The 12,016-nt window shown below is 32.5% G+C and overlaps 1 protein-coding gene across 2 annotated transcripts in view; it reads left to right on the top strand.

Moving 5' to 3' along the window:
- Positions 1-12,016, top strand: part of LOC127718864 (neurobeachin-like protein 1) — a 406,320-nt gene that overhangs the window by 68,547 nt on the left and 325,757 nt on the right. For both annotated transcript variants that reach the window (XM_052224913.1, XM_052224914.1), the window contains 4 exons: positions 7,551-7,652; positions 9,041-9,177; positions 9,793-9,925; positions 11,054-11,173. In XM_052224913.1, coding sequence (XP_052080873.1) covers positions 7,551-7,652; positions 9,041-9,177; positions 9,793-9,925; positions 11,054-11,173 — 492 coding nt within the window. The remainder of the gene's footprint in view (positions 1-7,550; positions 7,653-9,040; positions 9,178-9,792; positions 9,926-11,053; positions 11,174-12,016) is intronic.

The raw sequence follows: 12,016 nt of genomic DNA, 5'->3' as shown, positions 1-12,016 counted from the left end.
GTTGCACATCAATTACTTTGTCAAACCATCATAGAATTTTACGAAACTTTAGCAGAAGCTTTTTTATGATTAAGAGATAATGTCTGAAGCAAACTTTCGAAATTTTTTTTTTTCATTTTTGTTATTTTTCTGATACATGTATATGGACTTAGTTTTTTACAGTTGGGCCATTCAAAAATGATTGTGTGTTTCTCCTAACCCTTCTGGGTCTATATTCATTCATGGCCTTGAAATTTACATACAGTGAAGGATTAAATTTTTTTGACATGATAAATTTGTAAACCTTCATGGATTGTTATGAAACTTGGACAGAAGCTAATCTTCAAGACCAAGAAATAGCATCTGAAGAAAAAGTTTGAATTTTTTTTTTAAATTCTGTATTTTACTGATAGATAGACTCACTTTTTAAATCAACATTACAATTTTACACTGACAGCAGCAATAACCAGTGTATATAAAGTGCGAATCCAGTTAGTTCATTTTCACTGTCGTATGCGAGTATGTCTATTGTAGAATAAAGGATGATGGGAAAAACTGCGTGTGTTTACATTTTGAAAATACAAAATAAATGATTTGAAAGTATTTTTTAACACAGTTTCATTAGAATATAACTTTTTAATGTAAAATAACAGGATTAAAGTCCAAAAAGTGTATTTAAAGCAGCAGAATCCCTAATATTGATTACTGAATGTGATTCATTTTAACTATAAATGCGATGAATTATCACTGCAAGTGCGATCATTTCTGATGTGGAATTTTTGGAGGAGCGATGAATTTTCATATGATAATTCGACATGTGACAACTGAAAATAGTCTTTTAATGACTTTAATATTGATGATATTTACAATTTGAAATGCAAGCTAGTCGTAGATGCTTACCTCCTACAGAAAAAAAAGTTGAGGGCCAGTTGAGGGCAATGTGGCGGACAGTTGAGGGCTAGCTGTTTTAAGCAAAATAGTTGAGGGCTAGGTGTTGAGCATCTTAGCTCAACTCAAACCTGGCCAAGCACTGTATGTTTGATAGATGTCACTCAACTGGCCCTCAACTGTAGCTGGCCATTAAGTTGAGGAAAAGTTGAGCATTTGATCTTTGGTTTTCATATAGTTGAGCAAAAGTTGAGCATTCAGACTTTGAATTTTTTGTAGTTGAGGAAAAGTTGAGCATTCAGACTTTGATTTTTTTTGTAGTTGAGGAAAAGTTGAGCAATTGATCTTTGGTTAAACTTTTCATATAGTTGAGCAAAAGTTGAGCAATTAGAAATATGAGCTGGTGATATAAATGTTATGTGCCATCTGTTTTCCATTTTATCTCTGTGTATAATGCAAGTAGACAGGAAGTACTATTATAAATGTACACAGAGTTTGAGGCCAAATTAAGGGAAGCACATGTTTTTATACATTTTTCTGTATTTTAACTTAACTATAACTCATAACATAAAGATAAATTGAAAAAAACAAACAGTATTTTATATATATTATTAATATATATATATCAAATATTCATGATTTAGGTAATTAACAGTTATTATTAGGGGCAAATTTCAAAGGGATCACACTGTCAAAATACCCTAAACAACCTCAAACATTTAAAATTTTAACTGGGCTTGAGCATGCACATGGCAAGCAAAGATGTCTTCTAGCTATCATGAATAAAATATGAATTTTACAATGGATGTAGATCAAAAAGTTACAAATAACTGTATTGACATTGAATAGTGCAGTGTATTCTTCTGATGACATGACTCTTGGATTTAGGAAGATTGATGTTTTAACACATATTTATGGAAACATCTTTTGGTAAGTACATTGGATTAGAATTTCCACCATTTTGAATAAGTGTATATGCTCTTTTAGTTCAAAATAGTGATATTTAAAGTGTCTTCTTAACTTTTTAGAGTGAAGAAAAAAAAATTTAGACAATATATTTATGCATTAATTTATATATTATCAAAATGTGTAACACAGGAGACATATTTATTTTATTATTAAGACAATTTGTTCTAGAAAGTATTACTAATAAAATAAGAATATTCTAATATAATGAATTTTGTATAAAACTAGAGATCTGGGGTATGACTGCAAATAAGACATCTATCCACAAATGACAGATAAATATATATAATTTTTTTTCTGGTTGAACAACACTTTCTGTTTTGAATATTTCAATATATATCTAAATACTTCTCCTTGCATAAAGATTAATATGGCTGCAGGATTAACTAGATTTTATTTACTAGATAATAACTTTTAAAAAGCAAGGATAAAGCTGTCATGTAGTCTGTTGTGTGTTAAGATCTTTCAGCAGTATTTTGGCTATATAAAATACACAATTTAAATTTAATTTTTCTACAATGTGTAGTCATCAGTTTGCAATGACCAGATACATGTAATGATCAACTTTTAAAGACCTGGCCCTCAACTATTGGCCACCTAGCCCTCAACTTTTAATGACCTGGCCCTCAACTATTGGCCACCTAGCCCTCAACTTTTAATGACCTGGTCCTCAACTGTTGGCCAGGTAGCCTCAACTCTAATTGCTCAACTGTTGGACACCAAGCCCTCAACTATGATATTTTCTCAACCTTGCTCAACTAATTTGCATGAAGTTGAGCATTTGATAGTTGAGGGCTACCTAATTTGCATGGCAAAAATCCATGTAGCCCTCAACTGGCCCTCAACTATTTGCTCAACTGATGGCCAGCTAGCCTTCAACTGGCCCTCAACTGTTTGTTCAACTGGCGGCCAGTTGAGCAATGCAGTTGGCCATCCTATCATTTTTTCTGTATGGGGTACTTTAATATACACGGGTATTACCAACGTATGGTTGATTCCTGACGTTGTGCGTTGTGTACCGTTCGTCGATTTTATTTTCTGTACGTTCGTTGCGTGATTTCGTTATAATTCTGCACCGTTCATTAGTAAAACATCTGCTGTTTCTATTGAAACTAGAAAACACCCGGGACATTGTGGTTCCGTGACTGAATTTAGAGTATCTAATTATATATAAGCCTTATTTTTATCCTGGATTTTTAGTACTCGTATGTCATCTGATAAAGTCATGCTGTTTATAAGATGCACGGTCTTCTCTGCTTTCAAAATCTTTCTGTTTGAACCCGTCGACCTGGAACTTATTACTTAGTTGAATTGAATTTATTGAATTCAGTACACGGATCGATAACTGTCTCCGAATTTGGATATTTGCTAAGGCAGCAACCATTAAACATTTCTAACATTTCCTATTGAAGATTAAAACAACTTAAATTTTGTATTTGTTTGACGTGAAACAGAACTTACTAGAGCAAGAGAAGCCCCCTAATCACGCCTGATTGCAATCAAGTTTCTAAGAAATCCAGTATTTTGATCTTGAGTCAAAGGTCAAGCTTACACAAAGGTCGGGTGATATGCGTCACATCGTTTTAAGGTGATACACGTTCATATCTTGCGTATTCAAATATTTGATCCGAAAATATACTGGAGTAGAACATCCATGAATATAACATATTTTTATGACGAATTTTTCTTGAAAAGGTTAAGCACTCTCTTGAAAAAGCTTTGAAAATTTGTCACGCCGTTTCATACACATTTCTACCATATTGATAGGCTTTTGCACAAGGAACAGTACAATAATTTACAGCGAACAGTACTAAAGAAAGAAAACAGTTATGCTTTATTTGTAGTTGAATCAAGTTTGAGTTACACATAATGTTTATTTCGCGATGTTTACAAGTAATTCACAGACCTGTCTATTTAAAATATTCACAGGGTGTTCATGTAATATAAATAATAAACAATGCTGTCAGGAACAAAACTTTGTTTTCATAAATATTGACTACTTAACTGAACAGTACGTCAATTAGTCTTTGGTAAAAATACTAGCATAATAGGACCCACAAAGTATGCATATATAATCAGTCCTTCTGACTTCATACATTTTGTCACAGAGTCAGCTGAATTAAGACTTTATATGATGAAAATTAATTAATTTCCTTCTCTGAAAATGCATCGCATATACAATAGAAATGAATCGCCCTACAGTGAAAATGAAAGTCAAGTATCATTATTCGACAGTAAACATGACTCGCATAACGAAAACAGCTATAGTGGAATTTAATTCAATATCAACAAACTAAGCAATAAAACCTGTTTTAAGTTATACAACATTAATAATAATGTTAAAAGGTACATTTTTCTGCAAATGTAACTTAACTGCTGCTTTTAAATCTCTTGCACGCTCTGTTCGTAAAATATTCTTAATATTTATCTATTTGTGTATCAATTTTACACCTGGATGGCTGTAGGCATGATGAAAACCCCATTCGCATCTCTGACCTATATCATGAATTTATAAAAACAGTACATATCATATATTTTTTCGTATTTATTCAAAAATCATGAATTTGTGGTCTGTTTATTTATCATTCTACATCAGAAATTCATAGCGGATACAGTGAAAATGGTATTTCAGGATTCGCACATTAAATACACTGAATCACAGCAAGACCAGGGTTCCAAGGAACCCCTTACAAATTTTTTTAATATTTACAGTAACTTATGTTTTATTTGATAATTTTTCAGAGATCTCATAAAACATATCTCAAAATCATAAAATGACAATACAATATGAAACTGTAACCACTCCCCTTCATTTAGTTATTAGTTCATATAATAGAAAGTTAAGCTCTACTGATAAACAATGGATTAAGATTGGAGAATAAGCTCAATGCAAAATCCCTTCTACGGTATGTAGGCAGGTAATAAATACAACAGAAACCAGTATTTTTATTAAAATGATTCAAAGTAAAATTGAGAATGGAAATGGGGAATGTGTCAAAGAGACAACAACCCGACCATAGAGCAGACAACAGCCGAAGGCCACCAATGGGTCTTCAATGCAGCGAGAAACTCCTGCACCCGGAGGCGTCCTTCAGCTGGCCCCTAAACAAATATGTATACTAGTTCAGTGATAATGGACGTCATACTAAACTCCAAATTATACACAGGAAACTACAAATTAAAAATGATACAAGACTAACAAAGGCCAGAGGCTCCTGACTTGGGACAAGTGCAAAAATGCGGCGGGGTTAAACATGTTTTTTGAGATCTCAACCCTCCCCCTATACCTCTAGCCAATGTAGAAAAAACAAACGCACAACAGTACGCACAGTAAAACTCAGTATAAGAGAAGTCCGAGTCCGACGTCAGAATAGGAAACAAAAGAAAATAAACAAAATGACAATAATACATAAATAACAACAGACTACTAGCAGACTGTAATTTACAAAGTTGATTAGATTATTGTTTTTTTTTTTACTTAATTAGTACTTGTAAGTAATGAGCTATTAATTATGGTGTGTAAATCCATCTCCCATATACTTATGTAGATGGTTTTTCGTCCGTTGGAATAACAAACCACAGAATGTAAAATACATATTTTTGTGTTTCCTTTTTGAAGATATATTAATGAGCGAGTACTTGAGTATCGCTCGATAAAATCAACAAGTACTCGATTAGTGATTGTTCAACGAGTTGACACCCCTACTAAATATCATTTGATTCATAACTATAAGATAGAAGCAAACAAAGAAAGTCATTTGGTAATTAATATTCTCAGAACAAAAATCCATAAATTGGTTATAGAAGAAAAATAGACAAACACCACATTGACACAACAATCAGTATTTATTCTCAAGAGAGCAAGAGATATAAGGCAAACTTACCTTCCATGCCTCTGTGTTTGATCCTTCCACACCTTTTGTCATTATCATCAGAAGGATAACAATAATATTCTGACATACTTCCTCAAGTCTTTCTCCACTGTCCTTTAAGTAAGACTGAATACCTAAGTTATCCAGTGCCTGCTGTAATTCTTCATTCTGTAGGTTGCCAGAACTTCTACATGAATCACTGATAGAACTTATTGAAGCATTCATGTCTACTGGACAGTATCGTAACTATATCCCTTCTTAATAATTCTGTTTAAAGGTTTTGTTAGCTTTTGAGGTGAATACTGACATTTTTGTGCTTTGTAAAGAATATTACCATAAAAGATTGGATGTGAAATACCCGAACGTATAAGATTTCTGCATGTTGAGTTATATTTACGAATGATGTCCTTAAACCAATGATAAAATTTAGTAAATGTTTTGACTAGTTTATGATATCGAAAACCCTGGTGTAATAATTTTTCAGTAATACATAAATTTCTCTCGCTAAAATCTAATACGTTGTTACATACATGATCGAATCGTACAAGTTGAGATATATAAACACTATAAGATGGTGACAGGGGAACGTCACCATCTAAAAATGGATAATTAACGATAGGAAATGAAAAATCATCTCTTTTATCATAAATTTTTGTATTAAGCTTCCCGTTAATGATATTGATATCAAGATCGAGGAAAGGACAGTGGTCATTGTTAGTATAGCTTTATTTAAAGTAAGTTCAACAGGATAAATTTCTTTAGTATACATACTGAAGTCGTCATTATTGAGAGCCAATATATCATCCAAATATCTAAAAGTATTGTTAAATTATTGTATCAGATGTTGTTTCAATGGGTCTTTGCTGATTTTAGTCATAAATTGTAACTCATAACAATACAAGAACAGGTCTGCAATAAGTGGTGCACAATTAGTCCCCATTGGAATTCCGATAACTTGACGATATACGGAATCTTCAAAGCGAACAAAAATGTTATCAAGTAAAAATTCAAGGGCAGATATAGTATCAAAGCATGTCCAATTGACATAGTTCTTTTGTTTGTTGCTACTAAAAAATGACCTAAAAGAGTTTGAACATATGTATTCGCATTCCCACTTTTTAAATGCCCATTTAATTAGGTGTGTGAATTTTTCTTAATAAGAATATGAGGCAAAGTGGTATATAGGGTGGAAAAGTCAAAACTTTGAACAGATTCAAAATCACCAATATATGCATGCAATTTATCAAGTACTTCCAACGAGTTTCTGACACTCCAAAAGTAATTAATTCCACTATTTTCACTATTTTGCATGCTTGTTAGACCAAACAAATGAAAAGGAACAGAATAAAAAGGTGCACTACAAACACAATGTTCGTCCTCTCAAAAATGATAATTTGAAAACCCATACTATAAAACAAAAGACCAGGTAATCTAAGGAAGTCATGGGAAATATGTACACTCCACTTACACCACAGAAATAAAACCTACTACTAATGTTTTATGCCTGACCTACAAAAGTAGTGAAGCATTTTAATGCCCTGCCTACATATGATTTCTAATATGTGCATCTGTTTGCTTCATTGGTCAATCCATGCCATAACTGATTAAAGTTTTGGTTTAAGGCAGAAATTGTACATGTGGTCACAACAAATTGTTTTTTTTTTATTTTACTTAGTACACATGTTTATTATGATTTCAATGTTTAAAAAGATATGCTAAATAAAGGTTTTGACTAGGATTTTGTGGGTTCACTGAACATGGAAATGGGACACATAATCTTGTTGAGAACTTGACAATGTAGTTTAGAGTGTTAAAGGAATTGTATTTTTGCTTCATATTTTTTAGAATCCCTACTGTAGCAGGCTAATGAGGGCTATGTCAACGATGGCCAGAAGAGAGGGAAATGAAGGGGCATTACATTTCTTAAGTCTACAGGAACATAATGATGTAAGTTTAAGAAGATTATTGTATCCATCACATTAATAGAAAACGCCATCATTGTGGTGATCTGTGCATTCATGAAAGATTATAAAGAGAACAATATTCTTTGACAAGCATTTATCCAGTCTAAGCGTAACAATGTGTCCATATGTACACACCAAGGTTGACTCTATACTTCACATAGTTGCCTAACCTAGTACAAGGTTTCAGCATTAATGATATAGGATGGACCAAATATAATAGTAGTATCTATTTTTAGGTCAAAGGACAAGGTCATCAAATATAATTATTGAAAAACAACTTAATAAGCTTGTGAAGGGATGCTCCAATTTGCATCAACAGCCTTAATTTTAGGTGTAATAATATTGGAAATATTTCATTTCCTTATTATCTTCTGGCCTGCAACTTAAGTTTCAAGGAATTAGACGGGTTCAAAATTGGTTGTGACATTACTCTATTAAAATTTGAATGGGTAATTAAAAGGATCGACCATTTGTAGAAAACGGAACATGTTTAAGCATATAATTAGGACAGATAACTTTTTGTTTACATAGTTGAATTTGCTAAAAATGTGTAATGTTATTTAAAATTAGATATGTTCTGTTACCTGCCTTCAGCAGTTAGACAAAATGTTCTGAAACTATTGGACTTCAGTCATTAATAAACTTCATACCCATCATTGCACAAATAAACCTGTATGAACTGCATGCACTAAATAAAAGTTCTTACATTTATGAAAACATTTAATAAGGATTTGTGGAATGCAGCAGCTTAGAATAGAAATGAATTTTACAACAAAAATTGCAATTTCCTGAGGAATCGTCCATGCTACTTTCAGGCTATGGCTACTGATGATAAAAAATTACAATATCTGATAAAGGGCATTGAAAGCATTCAATCTTGATAAATTCTAATGTCTAATCTGACTAAATTTTGGAATTTCATTTCCGTCATAACTATTTGAAATCAGTCATGACTGGCAAATATTTCTGTTTCTGGATCCTTGCTTTAGATTATGTATAACCCTGAATGTGGGTCTCATTGGGTTCTAAGCGTGACGAGGGATTGCCGATTTTTTGTAAGCGTGACACGTGAAAGTCAAATTATTGTGCCGTGAAAACGGGAAATGAAGTCTAGCGGGACACAGGAAATTACAAAAAAAATGAGAATTGCTTACGTACATAGTGTAAGCAGGATACGGGAATCTGACAAAACAATAAGCGGGATCCGGGATCAGAACCCCCCAATGAGACCCCCCTGAATGTATAGGCTTTCCTTAAATGTATAGGCTACACAGTATACAAAGAAGAGTTATATTTGAAAACAAGTATTTGAATATGTATTTCCAGCTTGTTAGTTTTTAAGATACTGCAATATTGTTGATTCTTTTTTAGTGTGTTAGTTTACCAGCTGGTATCAAGAAATGGCCAGGTGTGGCATTCTCATTCCATGCTTGGTTGTGTTTAGACACAGAAGTTGACCTTACTCCACACAACATAGCTGGTCAAACCTACAGAAGACAGCTATACAGGTATCTAATAATACAATAGACCTATCAACAGGACAGTCAATGCCAGAAATGATTTTCAAACTGTCTACCTTTCCTGTAAAGATAGATCCCAGTAATAAAGAGCAATGGTTGAGTTAGGGGGCGATTGAAACATAATTTATATGCCTGTCCCAAGTCGGTAGCCTTTAATTAGGTGGTTGTCGTTGGTTGTTGTCTAACATATTTATTATTTGTTTATTGTTCAATGGGTTTTGCTAATTAATGAAGGCTGTACTGTGACCTATAGTTGCTTACATACTGGATATTATATCTATAAAAATATATTCTATCTAATCAGTCTGAAAGCTAGTCAAAACAGGTCAGTAAATCAGAAATATCTCTTCTGGTTATAGAAAAAGATAAAGGTGCAAAGGTTATTATTTGGTCTCAAAGATTACAACAAATAAAAATCCCTCTCTTTTACAATTTATGTATAAGTTCAAATGTTATTTTGACTGTAGACAAATTCATGATCTTAATCATTTTGATACTTATGATTTTATATTTTGATTATTAAAAGATCCTGAAATATTTATTGTGACAGACAAAGTGCACCATCTTGAAATATCTTTTAAAAAGTTTGAAATTTTCCTCCAGCTTTATAGCCAGTGCAGGATGTGGATTGGAAAGTTTTGTAACTGCAGAGTTTGACATTGTGATATCTGTATTCAACAAAAAGGAGCATTCCTCTGTTCTTGTGGAAAATACAACCATTGGAGATGGACATTGGGTATGTTTGTTCTTGATTGTATAAGGAATACTTTAGTACAAGTATATCATGTCTTTGAATGTTTTTTTTTAGATCTTAAATTAGCAAACAGTAAGTTTTCAAATACTGTAAATTCAGAAATTATTGCGAGGTTTTTATTAATGCCAATAACGCGACTACTGAGTATCGCAATAATAAGAATTCCCATTCTGATATCAAATACATATATCTGTACGTAGCTTTTCCAAAATTCGCAATAGTTAAACTCACATTTTTGTTAATTTTTCAAAAATCGCAATAATAAATGCACGCAATAATTTCTGAATTTACAGTAAGCATATTGTTTATAGTGATACTTGTTGGATAGTATGTAATGTAGTTTGAATAAATAACGAACATCCTTGCATTCAACAAGTTTTATCATGAAAATCATCTGGAAAGCAAGCAAAATGGATTAAAGCAATGATAAATTCCTATATTTTCGTCTAAAAACTTTTTATCTAGAAAAAATGCAACAAATAATTGAGCAACTATTTTAGCATCATTTTAGGATAAGATTTAAGAAAAATTTCACCACAAATTAAAGATACTATACAATGCCCTCGTCTTCTTTTACCTGAAAATTCTGATTAACAATGTTATTTTGGCTGTAAAGAAGAGATACACAGTTAAAATCTCCCTACATAGAGCTGTCATCTTTGATATGTTGCTTGTTTTAATAGTCCATATCAATTAGATAAAAAGAGATGCATTGTGCATGTTAATGAGACATTTCTAAAATGACACAAAAAAAACTCACCTAGCGTTAAACATGCAGCTTTCAACATTAGACATGTGTACATTATGTCAGGCTATAAATCTACCCCGCATCTAGGAAATTATGAATAAACTTAACAGGAGAAAGTGAAAGATAATTTCTTCAACAAATTTAATGGGAGTTATAGGACATGCACATTAATGCACATTATGGCATATGGCTGCACGAGAACACTAAGCTTTTTGAGACATTTGTATGAAGCCTTGTGAGATTGTTTGGCATCATGTTAACTAACTATACAGCCATTTTGATTTTACAGTTTTTGCTAGAGGAATGACAGGCAAAAATAATGAATGAAAGTGTACTTAGTATGTATAATTTGTCTGTTTTAGCATTGTATAGACATTGTTCAAAGTAGTTCAAGACGACCATTTACAGTCAGTCAACTGAATGTTTACTTTGATGGAAAATTAGTACAGAATTCACAGCTTAAGTTTCCTAGCATGACAGATGTATGTACAAGTAAACAGAATATAATAAATGTATAAGTAAATAGAATATAATTAATGTACATGTGTCACGTAAACAGAAAATCATAAATGTTCAAGTAAACAGAATATACTTAATGTACAATAAAACAGGAGTTGATTAATGTACAATTAAACAGGAGTTGATTAATGTACAAGTTTACATTAGATAATTAGTGTACAAGTTTACATTAGATAATTAGTGTTCAAGTATTAAAACAAGTAAATATGAGATAGTTAATGTACAAGTAAACTAGGTAAACTAATATATACTATTTTTAATCTTATTCTTGGTATAATTGTATTTTTTAGTCCCCTACCGACGAAGTGGAAGGGGACTTTAGGTTTGCACTCTGTCTGTCTGTCTGTCTGTCTGTCCGTCTGTCAGTCCGGCAAATCAGTTTTCCAGACTTTTTTTCTTCGTGCTTGAAGATATTGACTTGATATTTGGTTTATTGTTTTATCACGACAAGTTACAGGTCAAGTTCAATTTTCACGATTTTAGCTTTTCTCTTTGTTCAGTTAAAGCCCTTTCCCTAGAATTAAATGTTTGATGAACTTAATCAAATTTTAAAGTAAATTTGGATTTTATTAGATAAATACTTACCATCACAAATTCTGAGTGTACCCCAACTGCGTCATTAGGTCAGATGGAATATCCCGGACTAAAAATAAACGTACTATCACTGGTCCGGACATATACCCCTGTGTACCCATATTCTCCCATTCAATTTCCTCAAGACGGAAATGTAAGGAAAGGGGATGAAGGGGAGGCGGGTGGGACCTATAATTTATGATGGTAAGTCTAATCCACCTCCCCTTCATCCC

This window comes from Mytilus californianus, unplaced genomic scaffold (genome assembly GCF_021869535.1).
Source record: "Mytilus californianus isolate M0D057914Y unplaced genomic scaffold, xbMytCali1.0.p SCAF_10, whole genome shotgun sequence".
In the NCBI taxonomy this organism is placed as follows: Eukaryota; Metazoa; Mollusca; class Bivalvia; order Mytilida; family Mytilidae; genus Mytilus; species Mytilus californianus.
Note: the sequence above shows the minus strand (reverse complement) of the source record. Positions and strands in the feature narration are given on the sequence as shown.